This window comes from Ornithorhynchus anatinus, chromosome 2 (assembly GCF_004115215.2).
Source record: "Ornithorhynchus anatinus isolate Pmale09 chromosome 2, mOrnAna1.pri.v4, whole genome shotgun sequence".
Lineage (NCBI taxonomy): Eukaryota > Metazoa > Chordata > Mammalia > Monotremata > Ornithorhynchidae > Ornithorhynchus > Ornithorhynchus anatinus.
The window spans coordinates 3,862,718-3,879,355 of NC_041729.1; the positions used below are offsets into that span (position 1 = coordinate 3,862,718).

General features: G+C 60.8%; 1 protein-coding gene across 1 annotated transcript; it reads right to left on the reverse strand.

Moving 5' to 3' along the window:
• Positions 1–1,383: 1,383 nt before the first annotated feature.
• Positions 1,384–16,638, reverse strand: SPRING1 (SREBF pathway regulator in golgi 1). Its single transcript, XM_029048902.2, has 5 exons — positions 16,522–16,638; positions 10,222–10,381; positions 6,146–6,297; positions 5,337–5,450; positions 1,384–2,089 (listed from the first exon to the last, which is right to left on the reverse strand). The coding sequence occupies exons 1-5, from the start codon at positions 16,630–16,632 to the stop codon at positions 2,006–2,008; spliced, it is 621 nt and encodes a 206-aa protein (XP_028904735.1). The 5' UTR covers positions 16,633–16,638; the 3' UTR covers positions 1,384–2,005.

Below are 16,638 nucleotides of genomic sequence, written 5' to 3' on the forward strand. Positions count from 1 at the left end.
TTGGTACGGTGCTCTGCCCACAGTCAGCGCTCGATAAATACGACGGAACGAACGAACGACGGCGCGGACTGAGAGACTGCGCGCCCCACGCGGGACGGGAACCGTGTCCGACCCGATTTACCTGTACCGCCCCAGTGCTCGCTGGAGCGTCTGATACAGTCTCAGCTTGTATCTTCCCCAGCGCTTGGCGGAGGGCCGGGCACACATTAAGTACTTAACGAATACCATTAAACACAAAATTAGCAGCTGAATGACGGGGTTGCGGAGGTGTCCCCCCACCCCCCCCCCGGCCCAGAGCTTAGACGCTGTTTACTGGAAGTCACGGATGGCAGAAAAACAATTCATTTTATTTCTCCCGCGTGCCGCCCAGCTCTACCGTATTGCCCTCTCGATCGATATCCTCACGCTCTTGCTTTGGGCAGAACACTGCATTAAGCGCCTGGGAGACGGCGGCAGAGTCGGCAGACTTACGGTCTAGAGAGGGGGCAGGCATTAATAGAAATAAATTACAGAGGCGGCAGACGTTAATGGAAATAAATTACAGTCAGGTAGGTAGGTGTGGTCCTCTCCCAGGCGCCTAGTTGGGTGTTCTGCACACAGTAAGCGCTCAACAGATACCACTGATCGACCGACTGATGGACGGGATGCTTTCTCCGTCTAGAACGGGCTCCCGGAGGAGCCGGGGTTTGAATAAAGCTCCGAAAGCGAGGGGAGTGGCGATCGGGAAGCGGCGTGGCCTAGCGGAAGGAGCCCGGGCCTGGGTTCCAATCCCGGCCCCGCCACTTAATAATGTCGGTATCTGTTAAGCGCTTACTGGGTGCAGAGCACCGTTCTAAGCGCCGGGGTGGACGCGGGGGAATCAGGTCGTCCCACGTGGGGCTCGTGACCCCGGGCGCGTCGCTCTACTTCCCTGGGCCTCGGTTCCCTCATCTCTGGAAACGGGATTCGATACCCGTTTCCCACCCCTCTTAGCGAGCTCCACGAGGGACGGGGACGGTGCCCAACCTGATTGTCTTTCATCTTTCTCAGCGCTTAGCACGGTGTTCGGCGTATAGTAAGCGTGGCTCTACCACCGTCGCCTGTCACGTATGAAACGGGAGGGAGGGACGGCACACAGCGGACCGGGAGCCGTAAAATGGGGATTAAGACCGTGAGCCCCACGTGGGACAGAGACTGGGTCCGCTCTAATTTAGCTGCGTCTCCCCCGGCGCTTAGAACAGCGCTTGACGCGTAGTAAGCGCTTAACAGATACCGTTTAAAAAAAAAAAAAAAAAAAGCGAGTCAGGGAGGGGGGAGGGCTTCTCGCCCGGTAGGCAACGGCAGCACGTCCCTCCCCACCCTCGAGTGAGGAACGAAACGGAGACCGGCCATCGCGGCCAAACGTTAAATTAAAATCCGAGGTTAGAAACGGTCGGTCCAGCGGTGGGGTTCCAGGGAGACACAAGATCGCCCCCCGCCACCCCACCGGTCACCGGACGAGGGTCCCAGGCGGCCCCCCCGGGGCCCGAGGGAAAGACGAAGAAACGCCCGACGGGCGTCCGACGCATCGCGACACCGGACTCGGCTGAGACGCCGCCCCAGAAACCGCCCCCGCTTCTGGGCCGAGAGGGTCCGGGCCCCCTCGGGAAATCCCGACTCTCTTCCGGGAGACCGGGCCCGGGAAGACCGCCGCCCGGCCCCGGGCGCGAGGGTCATTTTCCCCGGGGGACTCCGGGCCGGCCCCCTCCCCCCCCTGCCCCGGGGCAGATCCCACCGGGTTCCGTCCCACCACCGCCAGCTGCGGGCAGCGGTGTCCGCTTCCGATCACGCCCAGTCGACGCCACAGATGATCCCCGGGTCCCCCGAGAGTCCGGGCCGCGGCCCCCCGGAGCCTCCCGGGAGGGAAGCGGAGGCCGTGAACGGATCCGGCGGGCCGGACGGCGTGGGCACCTCCTCCCGGGTCCACGGGCGGGAAGGCCCCCGCTCCGCCGGGCGGCCGGGGGGCGTCCAACGTGGCGGCCCGGGGTCACGACGGCAGGAGCTGGGGGGGCTGCTCCCCGTAGCAGAACTTGGCGACGGGGTCCCGGTAGGTGTTCTCGTGCTGCACGCTCTGCGGGAGAGGAAGGAAGCGCACGGGGCCGTGAGGGGGGGGGGGGGGGCCGGTCCGCGCAGGGGAGTCCGTCCGCCCCCGCCCTCCTAGAGGAGCTCCCTCTTCCAGGCCCGGGGTCGACCGGACCCCGGGACCCCCGGCCGGTGGGTCTCGGGGCGGGAAACCTTCCTGACGACGGCATCCCGGCCGTCGGCTCTCCGTGAAAAACCGCGTGGCCCGGCGGGAAAGATCCCGGGCCCGGAAGCCTCGGGTCCTAATCCCGGCTCCGCCACTCGCCCGCCGGGCGACCCGGGGCCGGTCGCTTCACTTCCCCGGGCCTCGGTCCCCTCGTCTAGGAAACGGGGGGTCGGGGACCGGGTCCAACTCGCTCAGCTGGGGTGGGCCCCAGCGCCTGGCACAGAGTGGGCGCTTAATAAACACCCCGATGATTATCACGCTCGTGTCTGTACCGTCCTCTCCCAAGCGTTGAGGCCGGCGCTCTGCAGACGGTAAGCGCTCTGTAAACAGGACCCAACGGGAAACGGATGGACGGTATCGATTAGGCGTTCGGCCCGTGCCGGGCGCCGTGCCGAGCGCCGGGGCAGACGCCGGACCGTCGGGGCGGACCCGGCCCCGCTCCCCCCGGGGGGTCCCGGTCGAAGAGGCAGAGCGGAGGGATTTCGCCCCCCGCGCCTCTCCGCTCCCCTCGAGGGCTCGACTCACTTTCCGGTGCCCGGGCAGCGGAACCCGTCTACCAACTCTGCTCTTTTGTCCTCGCCCAGGCGTCCGGCACAGCGCTCCGCACACGGGAAGCGCTCCATAAATACCATGGGCGCCCAGGGTGTTCAACTGGTCAGATCCCCCCGCTGCCCCTGGCACAAACTCTATTCTAACTCGACCCGTCCTACTCTCGGAGTAACAGGGGAGAGAAGCGGCGCGGCTCAGTGGCCAGAGCCCGGGCTTGGGAGTCAGAGGTCGCGGGTTCCGATCCCGGCGCCGCCCCTTGTCGGCTGGGTGACCCGGGGCGAGTCGCTCCACTTCTCTGGGCCTCAGGGACCTCGTCTGGAAAATGGGGACCGTGAGCCCCACGCGGGACGGCCCGATGACCCTGTACCTACCTCAGAGCTTAGAACGGTGCTTGGCACATAGTAAGCGCTTAACGAACACCGACATTACTGATATTATTATTAACAAAACAAAACAAGTAGTCCAGGCTGCCTTAAAGGGGCCCTTGACGCGCTTAACAGATACCATCAGCGTGGCTCAGCGGAAAGAGCCCGGGCTTGGGAGGCAGAGGTCATGAGTTCGGATCCCGGCTCTGCCACTCGGCAGCTGGGCGACCGTGGGCGAGTCGCTTCACTTCTCTGTGCCTCGGTTACCTCATCTGTCAAACGGGGATGAAGACCGCGAGCCCCACGCGGGAGGACCTGATTCCCCCGTGTCTACCCCAGCGCTTAGAACGGTGCTCGGCACACAGAAAGGGCAGCGTGGCTCAGCGGAAAGAGCCTGGGCTACGGAGTCGGCGGTCACGAGTTCGACTCCCAGCTCTGCCGCTTGTCAGCTGCGTGACCTTGGGCAAATCATTTCACTTCTCTGTGCCTCAGTTACCTCATCGGGAAAATGGGGGTCAAAAGCGTGAGCCCCACGTGGGACGACCTGATTCCCCTGTGTCTCCCCCCAGCGCTTAGAACGGTCCTCGGCACCTAGTAAGCGCTTAACAAATACCATTATTATTATTATTATTAACATTATTATTATTAGAAGTGGCAGGAGGAAGACTATGCAGCCAACCGCTCAATTAAGGATATCTATCGATCGCTTACTGTGTGACGAGCCCTGTAGTAAGCGCTTAAAAGAGTACCACATAGGCGGCAGATAGGACCCCCCTCCCGCCCCAAAAGGAGCCACGGTCTAGTGGGGGAGACAGGCGTTAAATCACTCAATGGCGCTTACTGTGTGCTATACTAAGCGGCAGGGAACGTGTCTATGACTTTATCGCCTTCTCCCGAGCGCTCAGTACAGTCCACTGGAAAGAGGCCCAGGCTTGGGAGTCAGAGGTGGTGGCTTCGAATCCCGGCCCCGCCACTTGTCAGCTGGGTGACCTTGGGCAAGCCGCTTCACCTTTCTGGGCCTCGGTGACCTCATCTGGAAAATGGGGATTAATAATGTTGCTATCTGTTAAGCGCTCACTATGTGCAGAGCACCGTTCTAAGCGCCGAGGGAGATACAGGGTCAGCGGGTCGTCCCACGTGAGGCTGACGGTTAATCCCCATTTGACAGAGGAGGGAACCGAGGCGCAGAGGAGCGAAGCGACTCGCCCACGGTCACACGGCCGACGAGGGGCAGAGCCGGGAGTCGAACCCGTGACCTCTGACTCCGAAGCCCGGGCCCTTTCCACCGTCCGTGAGCCCCACGTGGGACAACCTCATTGCCTTGTGTGAGCTGGGCAAGTCCCTTCGCTTCTCTGGGCCTCGGCGACCTCATCTGGAAAACGGGGATGACGACCGTGAGCCCCACGTGGGACGACCTGACTGCCCCCCAGCGCTCAGAACGCTGCTCGGCACGTAATAAGCGCTTGACGAATACCGACGTTATTACTGCATCTCCCCCCGGGCATTAGAAGAGTGCGTGGCACGGTATAAGCGCTTGACAAATATTATTACTGATAATAAATGTGACTGAATGAACGAATGCCTATAATAAATGCCAGGCCGGGCCAGGGCCTGCCCCGTCCCGCAGCCGCCCCGGGCCACTGTCCCCGACCCCGACCCGGGGGGAGCCCCCCGTCCTTCCCCGGGGCTTAGAAGAGTGCTTGGCGCCGTGTAAGCGCTTAACAAATATTATTATTGTCGATAATAAATATGACTGACTGAACGATCGCCTAAAATAAATCCCAGGTAGGGCCGGGCTCCGCCCCCGACCCGGGGGAAGCCTCCCGTCCTTCCCCGGGGCTTGGAAGAGTGATTGGCGCCGTGGAACCGCTTAACAAATATTATTATTATTATCGATAATAAATGCGACGGACTGAACGAACGCCTAAAATAAATCCCAGGTAGGGCCGGGCTCCGCCCCCGCCCCCGACCCGGGGGAAGCCCCCCGTCCCTCCCCGGGGCTTAGAAGAGTGCTTGGCGCCGTGGAAGCGCTTAACAAATATTATTACTGATAATAAATGTGACAACGAATGCCCCTAAAATAAATCCCAGGTCGGGCCCCGCCCCGCAGCCGCCCCCGCCCCGGGGGAAGCCCCCCCCCCCGTCCCCTTCCTGACCTGGGAGGAGGTCCGGCACCTGGCTAGGCACAGCTCAAAGAGGTCCTCCACCGCCGTGAACAGGTTCTGAAAGGCCGCGGCCGCCCGGCTGAGGAAGCGCTCCAGGAGCACTTGCTGCGACGACGGGAGACACCTCGAATCCGGCACCCGGCCGCCCGCCCGTCCCGCCCCCCCCACCGGCTCGGGGAGGCCGCGGAGCGGCCGGGGGGGACTCGCCACGGGGACCGGGGAAACCAGGGCGCGGATAACCGCCCCCCCCGCCCCCACCCGTCGCGGCGTCTCGGCCGGGGCCCGGGCGTCCGCGGGTCCCGATCCCCCGCGCGGCTACCGGGGTGACCGCGGGCGAGACGCTTCGTTTCTCTGGGCCTCGGTTTCTTCACCGGTCAAACGGGCTATCGTTCTCGCCCGTCTCCCCGATCAGACCGTAAGCCCGTCAAAGGGCAGGGACGGTCTCCGTCGCCGATCTGTCCGTGCCGAGCGCCCGGTACGGTGCTCTGCACAGAGTGAGCGCTCAATAAATACCACCGAACGAACGTATGAGACCGCGAGCCCCCGGGGGACCGGGACTCTGTCCAACCCCATCTGCCCGGACCCACCTCCGCGCTTAATCCGGTGCCTGGCCTATAGCAAGCGCCCGATGAACGCCACCGTCCCCATCGGCTGAGGCCCAGAGAAGCCAAGTGACTCGCCCGGGGTCACGCGGCAGACGAGGGGAGGTGCCGGGATTAGAACCCGTGACCTCCTGACCCCCCCCCCCCCCCCAGGGTGTCGTGGTGACGAGGAGGCGGCCGAGGGGACGGACGGAGCACCTTGCCGGGCTGCAGACAGCAGGACACGCAGTGCTCGTAGACGCTGCAGCAGCCGTGGCTCAGGCAGCCCTCGCAGCTGAAGAGACGCGTACCGGACGCCTCCGAGTCGCAGCAGCCGTTGCCGAGGAGGTGCTTCCTCTCGCACACGTGACCTGAAAATCACTTCGTTCGTTCCTTCCGTCGTATCTACGGGGCGCTTGAGCGCTGTACTCAGCGCTCGGGAGATGACAACGCAACACATCGCGCCGCCCGCCCCGTCGTTCGCACACGGGACCCGAAATCGCAGCCGGCCCCCCCCCCCCCCCCGGCCCGTCTGTCCGTTACACTTAGGGAGCACGAGAAGCAGCGTGGCTTAGTGGAAAGAGGCCGGGCCTGGGAATCAGAGGTCGTGGGTTCTGATCCCGGCTCTGCCACCTGTCTGCTGCGTGAGCTCGGGCAAGTCGCTTCCCTTCTCTGGGCCTCGGTGACCTCGTCTGTAAAAACGGGGATTGAAAAAAAAAAAAAATGCGAGCCCCACGTGGGACAGCCCGATTACCCCGCATCTACCCCAGCACTTAGAACGGTGCCCGGCACATAGTAAGCGCATAACAAATACCATAATTATGATTATTATAATACTAAAAATGATCGCAATCATCGTATTTGTTAAGCACTTACTGTGTCCCAAAGACTGTGCTAAGTCAGGTCGTCCCACACGGGGCTGACGGTCTTAATCCCCATCTTCCAGATGAGGGAACTGAGGCGCGGAGAAGCCAAGTGACTTGCCCAAGGTCATACAACAGATGAGTGGCGGGGGTGGGATTAATAATAACGATAATGTTGGTGTTCGTTAAGCGCTCACTACGTGCCGAGCACCGTTCTAAGCGCTGGGGGAGACACAGGGGAATCGGGGTGTCCCACGTGAGGCTCCCGGTCTTCATCCCCCTTTTCCAGATGAGGGAACTGAGGCCCAGAGAAGCGACGTGACTCGCCCACCGTCACACGGGCTGACGGGGGGCAGAGGCGGGATCAGAACCCACGTCCTCTGACCCCCAAGCCCCGGCTCTTTCCCCTAGGCCACGCCGCTTCTCACCACGGGCGGCGCGCCGGCCGGAGGGCGCGGGACCGTCACCTCGTTATAATCGTGACGCTGAGGGTGTCCGTTACTTCATGCGACCATTCAGTCGCCTCGACGGCGCGCTCACCGCGTGCAGAGCGCTGTACGAAGCGCTTGGGGGAGGACAGAGAACGAGAAGCAGACCCAAGCCCGGCCCACCGCGAGCTGACAGTCTCAGACACTGAGGTCACCCCGTTATGGGCAGGGAATGTGTCCCGGTGGCCAGAGCCCGGGCTTGGGAGTCAGAAGGACCTGGGTTCTAATCCCGGCTCGGCCACCTTTCTGCCGCGTGACCCCGAGCGAGTCACTTCGCTTCTCTGGGGCTCAGTTACCTCACCTGGGAAATGGGGACTGAGACCGTGAACTCCAGGTGGGCCAGGGACCGGGTCCAACCTCGTACCCACGCCGGCGTCCGGTACAGTGGCTGACGCTGGCCGCCCGGCAAGTACGCGTTCGTCCGTTCTCACGACCGTGCCCTCTTTCCTTCTCTCTCCCTCCACGCGGGAGAGGGACCGTGTCCGACCGGATTGGCTTGTTTAACGATGATGTTGGTATCCGTGAAGCGCTCGCTACGCGCCGAGCACCGTTCTAAGCGCTGGGGGAGACACAGGGGAATCGGGTCGTCCCACGCGGGGCTCGCCGTCTTAATCCTCATTTTCCAGATGAGGTCACTGAGGCCCAGAGAAGTCAAGTGACTGGCCCGAAGTCACCCAGCTGACGAGCGGCCGAGCCGGGACTCGAACCCATGACCTCTGACTCCAAAGCCCATGCTCTTTCCACCGAGCCACGCTGCTTCTGTTTTTGTTTCTACCCCAGCGCTTAGTAGAGTGTCTGGCACAGAGGAGGCGTTCGGCAAATATCATTTAAAATTTAAAAAAAAAAGTCAAAATTTCACTTTTCCGGGCCTCCATCTGCTCGTCGGTAAAATGGGGATGACCAGCCCCGCCTCTCCTGATGCCACAGAGACGCCGTGGGGATCGACGCAAGAGTGACCGTGGAAGCACTTTGGAAAATAATAGTAGTAACGACGGCATCCGTTCAGCGCTTACTGTGTGCCAAGCACTGTTCTAAGCGCTGGGGGGGGGGGGGGGGGGAAACGAGGCGGGCAGGTTGTCCCACGCGGGGCTCCCAGTCTTCGCCCCCGTTTTCCAGACGTGGTCACTGAGGCACAGAAAGCGAAAGCGACTCGCTCCAAGTCACACCGCTGACAAGCGGCAGAGGCGGGATCAGAACCCACGACCTCTGACTCCCAAGCCCGGGCTCTTGCCGCTGAGCCCCGCCGCTTCTGAAAATGGAAAAGCACGCTCCGACACAAGGGTGGTTCTTTTTTAATGGTACTTGTTAAGCGCTTCCTACGCGCCAGGCGCTGTATTAGGCACCAGATGCAGGCCGATTAGGTTGGACGCAGGCCTGGTTCCACTCACAGACGTAATCCCCGTGGCTCGGTGGCAAGAGCCCGGGTTTGGGAGTCAGAGGTCGTGGGTTCGAATCCCGGCTCTGCCGCTTGTCAGCTGGGTGACTGTGGGCGAGTCACTTCACTCCTCTGGGCCTCGGTGACCTCGTCTGTAAAATGGGGATGAAGACCGGGAGCCCCACGTGGGACGACCTGATCCCCCGTCTACCCCAGCGCTCAGAACAGTGTTCCGCACGTAGTAAGCGCTTAACAAATGCCAGCGTTATTATTTTAATGCTATTGGTTAAGCACTTACTATGTGCCAGGCACTGTACTGAGCACCGGGGTAGACATGTACGTCGGGTTGGATGCAGCCCCTGGCCCCCATGGGGGCTCACGGCCTTAATCGGAAAAGCAGCGGGGCTCAGTGGAAAGACCCCGGGCCTGGGAGTCAGAGGTCGTGGGTTCTAATCCCAACTCCGCCGCCAGTCAGCCGGGTGACTTTGGATCAGTCACTTCGCTTCTCTGTGCCTCAGTTCCCTCGTCTGGAAAACGGGGGTGAAGACGGTGAGCCCCACGTGGGACAACCCGATCCCCCTGTATCCCCCCCCAGCGCTTAGAACGGGGCTTGGCACACCCAAGTAAGCGCTTAACAGATGCCATCGTTATTATTATTGTTAATCCCCGTTTTTCAGAAGAGGGAACTGAGGCCGAGGGAAGTGAAGTCGTGGCTCAGTGGCAAGAGCCCGAGCTTGGGAGTCAGAGGTCATGGGTTCAAATTCCGGCTCTGCCACTTGTCAGCTGTGGGACTGTGGGCGAGTCACTTCACTTCTCTGGGCCTAAATTCCCTCATCTGGGGATTAACTGCGAGCCTCACGTGGGACAACTTGATGCCCCCGTATCTACCTCAGCGCTTAGAACGGTGCTCTGCGCATAGTAAGCGCTTATCAAATACCGGCATTATTAAGTGACCTGCGCCAGGTCGCCCAGCAAGCGGGTGGCAGAGCCGGGATTAGAACCCAGGGCCTTCCGACTCTCAGGTGGCTCCACCCACCAGGCCACCCTGCTTCTCCTGTGCCTCTCGTAATTATTGTATCACGAGATAGATTTGGACTCCCCCACTGGCAGAACGTGGGTCTCGGCCTTTCTCCGCCTGGTTGGGGATGAGGTGAGAGTCCCCTCTCCCTTCCCCCTCTCCCTTCCCCTCCCCTCGGCACCGTACCCGTCCGCTCGACCGTCTATATCTTCGTCACCCTATTCGTCTTGTCAACGAGATGTACATCGCCTCGATTCTGTTTAGTCGCCGTCGTCCTTACGAGACGTCCTTCCCCTCGACTCTATCTCTCGCCACCGTCCCCGTCCGCCCGTCTCCCCCGATCGGACCGTGAGCCCGTCGGAGGGCGGGGACCGTCTCTGTTGCCGACCCGTCCGTTCCGAGCGCTTCGTACGGTGCTCTGCACGTAGGAAGCGCTCGATAAATACTACTGAATGAACGAATGGATCCGGGCCGGGGAGGAGGGACGGCAGGGCGGGTGGACGGGGCCGGCCCCGGGGCCGGGGGGGGGGGGGGGAGGGGGAGGACCGTACCGAGTTCGTCGGTGATGAGGCGCTTCCCCTGGACGGAATTCCGGCACCGGGCCCCGGCCCCGCGGCTGCTGTTTCCCAGGTTGAACTGCAGCTTCCACGGGATGGGCAGCGCGGGATCCGGCATCTGGAGGAGGCTCCGGTCCCTCCCCGTCCGCTCCTCCTGATCATCATCATAATAAACGGTGATTACGCATCGCCATCGTCATCATGACCGTGTTTGTTAAGCCCTATGTGCCGAGCACTGTTCTGAGCGCCGGGATCGACACAGAGGCATCAGGGCTGTCCCACGCGGGGCGCAGAGTCTTCATCCCCAGCGTGGCTCAGTGGAAAGAGCCCGGGCTTCGGAGCCAGAGGTCACGGGTTCCACTCCCGGCTCTGCCACTCGGCAGCCGGGTGACTGTGGGCGAGTCGCTTCGCTCCCCTGGGCCTCAGTGACCTCCTCTGTAAAACGGGGATTAACCGTGAGCCTCACGTGGGACGACCCGATGACCCTGTATCTCCCCCGGCGCATAGGACGGTGCTCTGCACACAGTGAGCGCTTACCAAATACCAATATTATCATCATGCGGGAAATGAGGCACAGAGAAGTCAAGTGACTGGCCCGAAGTCACACAGCTGACAAGTGGAAGAGCTAAGATCACGGTAATGGTTGAGCGCTTCTAGGCTTTGAGCTCGTCGTGGGCGGGGATCATCACTGTTTATTGCTCTGTTGTACTCTCCCAAGCGCTCAGTGCAGTGCCCTGCACACGACAGGCGCTCGATAAATACGACCGAATGAATGAATATGTGTCAAGCCCTATTCTAAGCGCTGGGGTTGATACAAGCTATTCAGGTCGGACACAGTCCCACCCCCGCCACGAGGCTCCCACTCCTAATCCCTATGTGACAGACGAGGGGACTGAGGTCCGGGAAGAGGGAAGTGACTTGCTCAAGGACACACAGCGGACAGGTGGCGGAGCCGGGATTAGAACCCACGTCCTCTGACTCCCAAGCCCGGGCTCTTGCCACTACGCCACGCTTAGCCTCCATACTCAATCTACCCACTCTGGGAAGCGGCGCGGCTCGGTGGAAAGAGCTTGGGCTTGGGAGTCAGAGGTCACGGGTTCCAATCCCGGCTCTGCCGCTCGTCAGTTGTGTGACTTTGGGCAAGTCACCTCACTTCTCTGTGCCTCAGTTCCCTCGTCTGGAAAACGGGGAGGAAGACTGTGAGCCCCACGGGGGACGATCTGATCACCTTATATCCCCCCCAGCGCTCAGAACAGCGCTCGGCACATAGTAAGCGCTCGTCAAATGCCGTCATCATCATTATTAAACGGACGTTCTCAGCACCACCCTCTCTACTCAGCTCAACTCACAGGCTCCCCCATCCCTTTGGCCATCTCGCACCTCTGACCCCGAGCCCCGGATGACCTCCACGGCGAGCCTCCTTCCCTCCCGCGCTCGAGCCGCACAACGCGGCTGGCGAAAATCTAAATATCGGGCCGACTCTGTCCACTTGAAGTGCATCCTTGCTCGCTTTAACTCGACCCCCCTCCTCTGCCCGGCAAAATTATTCCTCTTCCCTAATTGGCAGCCGTGTCCATCGCGCTCCCCATTTGTTCCAGACATTTAACTTCCTCCTCCAGCTCCCTTTCCCCCCAGCCCGGCTACCCCGTCACTCGCCCCCCAGTGAGCCGGACATCTGTTTTATTAAGAAAATGGACACCGTCAGGTGCGAGCTCCCTGAAACCTCCCCTGCCCCTCCTCACTCCCTCCCCATTCCGGTCCCTTCTTCGACTTTCCCGTCCTTCCCAGCAGCATCTCCAAAGGACATCTCCCGCCGCCTCTCGAATGCCATCCTCTCCTCGTGAGGACCGGACCTCATTATTTTGTTTAATGAGATGCACATCACCCTGATTCTATTTATTTGCCATTGTTCTCATGAGTCGTTCATCCCCTCGATTCTATTTACCGCCATCGTCCTCGTCCGTCCGTCTCCCCCGATCGGACCGTGCGCCCGTCAGAGGGCAGGGACCGTCTCTATCTGTTGCCGATCTGTCCGTTCCAAGCGCTCAGTACAGTGCTCTGCACATAGTAAGCGCTCGGTAAAAACTATTGAATGAATGAATGACCCCGTTCCTTCGCATCTTATCGAAACTCTCGCCCCCTCCCTCCCTCCCTCCCTCCCTAACGGCCGTCTTCAGCCGCTGGCTCTCCAACGGCTTCTCCCCCACCGCCCCCGTCTCCCCCATCCTAAAAACCCCTCCCTCGACCCCCCGGCTCCCTCCGGGTACCGCTCCGTCTCCCTCCTACGCTTCCTCTCCAAACTCCCGGAGCGAGTCGTCTCCTCCCGCCGTCTCAGATTCCTCTCCTCCGATTCTCTCCGGGCCCCCCTCCGATCTGTTTCCCGGGCCCTTCGCTCCGCAGAGACCGCCCTCTCCGAGGTCCCCGGCGAGCTCCTCCTTGCCAGATCCAACGGCCTCTACTCCGTCCTACTCCTCGGCTGCCTCCGACAGCGTGGCCCACCCTCCGCTCCCGGAAACCTTATCCGATCTCGGCTTCACTGACTCCGTCCTCTCCCGGTTCTCCTCATCTCTCCGGCCGTCGGTTCTCGGTCTCCTCGGCGGGCTCCTCCTCCTCCGCCTCCCGCCCCCCTGGCCGTGGGGGTCCCTCGAGGCTCGGTTCCGGGTCCCCTTCCCTTCTCCGTCTCCCCCCGCTCCCTCGGAGGACTCCTTCGCTCCCGCGGCTTCGACTCCCACCTCTATACGGATGATTCCCAGACCTCCATCTCCTCCCTGACCTCCCTCTCTGCAGTCTCGCCTCTCCTCCTGCCTTCAAGACACCTCTCCTCGGACGGCCTCCCGTCGCCTCACCCTTAACACTTCCAAAACCGAGCTCATCTTCCCGCCCAAACCCCGTCGTCTGACTTTCCCGTCACCGTGGACGGCACCGCCTTCCCTCCCGTCTCACGAGCCCCCAACCTTGGCGTTCTCCTCCCTCCCCTCCCTTCTCTCCTTCTCCACCCCGGCCCGCACGCTCCGCTCCTCGGCCGCCGCTCGCCTCCTCCCTGGGCCTCCGTCCCGCCGTCGACCCCCGGCCCGCGTCCTTCCTCTGTCCCCGAACGCCCCCCCCCCTTCAAATCCCCCAGACGATGCCTCTCCCCCTCTTCAAAGCCTTCCCGAAGGCCCGCCTCCTCCAAGAGGCCTTCCCAGATTAAGCCCCGCTTTTCCTCATCTCCCGCTCCCTTCTGCGCCGCCCGGACTCGCCCCCTTGGCTCTCCCGCCACCCCCAGACCCACGCCACTCGTGTCCAGTATTATTAACAATAATAATGCTGCCATTTAAGCGCTTACTATGTGCCAAGCACTGTTCTAAGCGCTGGGGGGGATACAAGGTCATCAGGTTGTCCCACGCGGGGCTCAGTCTTCATCCCCATTTCCTCCTCTCTAGACCGTGAGCTCGTCGTGGGCGGGGATTGTCAGTCTGTTCCCGTATTTTACTTTCCCAACCGCTTAGTACAGTGCTCTGCACACCTTAAGCGCTCAATAAATATGACTGAATTCATTCATTTATTCAACTGCGTTTATTAAGCCCCCAATTAGACCGTAAGTCCGTCAAACGGCAGGGACCGTCTCTGTTACCGATTTGTCCGTTCCAAGCGCTCTGTACAGTGCTCCGCACATAGTAAGCGCTCAATAAATACTACTGAATGAATGAATGAATGAAGCGCTTATAGTGTGCAGATCACTGTACTGAGTGCTTGGGAGAGTCCAATATGACAGTTAATAGACACAGCCCGAGCTTACAGGGCAAGTCGCAACTTCTCTGTGCCTCAGAGTGACCTCATCTGTAAAATGGGGATGAAGACTGTGAGCCCACGTGGGACATCCTGATCACATTGTATCCACCCAAACTCCTCACTCTAGGCTTCAAGGCTCTCCATCCCCTCGCTCCTTCCTACCTCTCCTCCCTCCTCTCTTTCCACCGCCCACCCCGCACGCTCCGCTCCTCTGCCGCCCACCTCCTCGCCGTCCCTCGGTCTCGCCCGTCCCGCCGTCGACCCCCGGGTCACGTCCTCCCGCGGTCCTGGAACGCCCTCCCTCCTCACCTCCGCCAAACTGATTCTCTTTCCCTCTTCAAAACCTTACTTAAAAATCACCTCCTCCGAGAGGCCTTCCCAGACTGAGCTCCTCTTCCCCCTCTACTCCCTCTGCCATCCCCCCTTTACCTCTCCGCAGCTTTACCCTCTTTTTCCCCTTTTCCCTCCGCTCCTCCCCCTCTCCCTTCCCATCCCCACGGCACCGTACCCGTCCGCTCGACCGTCTATATCTTCGTCACCCTATTTATTTTGTCAATGAATCGTACATCGCCTCGATTCTATTTAGTCGCCATCGTTCTTACGAGACGTCCTTCCCCTCGACTCTATCTATCGCCATCGTCCCCGTCCGTCCGTCTCCCCCGATCGGACCGTGAGCCCGTCGGACGGCGGGGACCGTCTCTATCCGTTGCCGACTCGTTCGTCCCGAGCGCTTAGTACGGTGCTCTGCATATAGTAAGCGCTCAATAAATACTATTGAATGAACAGTGCTTTGCACATAGTAAGCGCTTAGCAAATACCACTATTATTATTATTACAGTCTAGAGAGGGTAATGAGTCACTTTCCTGCCATTGATACAGTACAATTGATCATTTAATGAATCTCGGGTATTTACTGAGCACTTCATGTGGGTAGAGCACTGTACTACACGCGCTTGGGAGAGTATAAAAGAGCCAGCACACTGAAAACAAAGAAACGCCGGGGATTTCTAACTCCAGGCACACCACCCCAAGAGAAGAGTGCTCGGCCCACAGTAAGCGCTCAGTACATACAACCGAATGAATTCCACAGCTGGGGCAGGACACTGTTTACACAACCTTTATTCGCAGAGACGTTTCCCGCTGGTGGATCTGGAAACGTGGCCCACGCCCGTCCCACACCCCTTCGGGGTTTTCCCTGTAAAATTTTGAGCTCGGTCGGTCAATCGTATTTACCGAGCGCTTACTGCGTGCACAGCACTGGACTGAGCGCTTAGGAGAGAACACATTCCCCGACCACACCGAATTTTCGGTTCAGAAGGGGAGACAGACATGAATAGTCTGAACATCCCCTCTTCGAAGCCCTACTGGGAGCTCACCTCCTCCAGGAGGCCTTCCCAGACCGAGCTCTCCCTTTCCCTCTGCTCCTCCTCCCCTCCGCACTTGTGCATGTTTGTATTTACTATTTATTACCCTATTTATTTTATTAATGACGTGTCTATGATTCTATTGATCTATTTTGATGGTATTGGCGCCTGCTTGTTTTGCTGTCCGTCTCCCCCTTTTAGACCGTGAGCCCGTTGCCGGGCAGGGACCGTCTCCATCCGTGGCCCAACTGTCCGCTCCGAGCGCTCGGCACAGCGCTCTGCACGCAGTAAGCGCTCAGTAAATGCGACTGAATAGAAATCAATGAGAGACGTGGTCGGAAGTGGAGTGGGGATGAATAAAGGGAGCGAGTCGGGGCGACGCAGAAAGGAGAGGGAGAAGAGGAAAGCGGGGGGGGGGGGCCTTAGCCAGGGAAGATTGGGCTGGGCAGGGAACGTGGCTACCAACTCTGTCATGCTGCACTCTCCCGGCTCTGCCACTCGTCAGCTGTGTGACGGTGGGCAAGTCACTTCACCTCTCTGGGCCTCAGTTCCCTCATCTGTCAAATGGGGACGAAGACTGGGAGCCCCACGGGGGACAACCTGATGACCCTGGATCTCCCCCAGCGCTTAGAACAGTGCTCTGCACCTAGTAAGCGCTTCATAAATAGCATCACTATTATTATGGGGGGGGGTGCAGGGGACTGGGGGGGGCTTATAGGGGCGCGTGAAGGATTGTGGGAGGGAGGTGAGGAGACTTGAGGGGGGCCGCGGGGGATTGTGGGAGGGAGGTGAGGAGACTTGGGGGGGCCGCGGGGGATTGTGGGAGGGAGGTGAGGAGACTTGAGGGGGGCCGCGGGGGATTGTGGGAGGGAGGTGAGGAGACTTGAGGGGGGCCGCGGGGGATTGTGGGAGGGAGGTGAGGAGACTTGAGGGGGGCCGCGGGGGATTGTGGGAGGGAGGTGAGGAGACTTGAGGGGGGGCCGCGGGGCATTGTGGGAGGGAAGTGAGGGAGACTTGAGGGGGGGCCGCGGGGGATTGCGGGAGGGAGGTGAGGAGACCTGAGGGGAGCCGCGGGGGGTTATGGGAGGGAGATGAGCAGCTTTGGGGGGCGTGGTGAGGGAGGTGAGGGGGGCGATGCCGCGCGCCGGGGGCTCCTGACCTGTCTGAAGGTGCTGCTGAGGAAGTAGACGAGGGAGAGGGCGAAGAGCAGCGCCAGCACCCAGCGCTTCCGCAGCAGCCGCCGCCACAGCAGCGCCGCCACCTGCACCATCCCCTC

Excerpts from the sequence above, each read along its gene's own strand:
- SPRING1 (XM_029048902.2), bottom strand. The coding sequence starts at position 16,632 with ATGGTGCAGGTGGCGGCGCTGCTGTGGCGGCGGCTGCTGCGGAAGCGC. Across the intron at positions 10,382-16,521 it reads TCAGCAGCACCTTCAGACAG|GAGGAGCGGACGGGGAGGGA; the intron begins GTCAGGAGCCCC and ends GATGATGATCAG. Across the intron at positions 2,090-5,336 it reads GGTGCCGGACCTCCTCCCAG|AGCGTGCAGCACGAGAACAC; the intron begins GTCAGGAAGGGG and ends CCTCTCCCGCAG.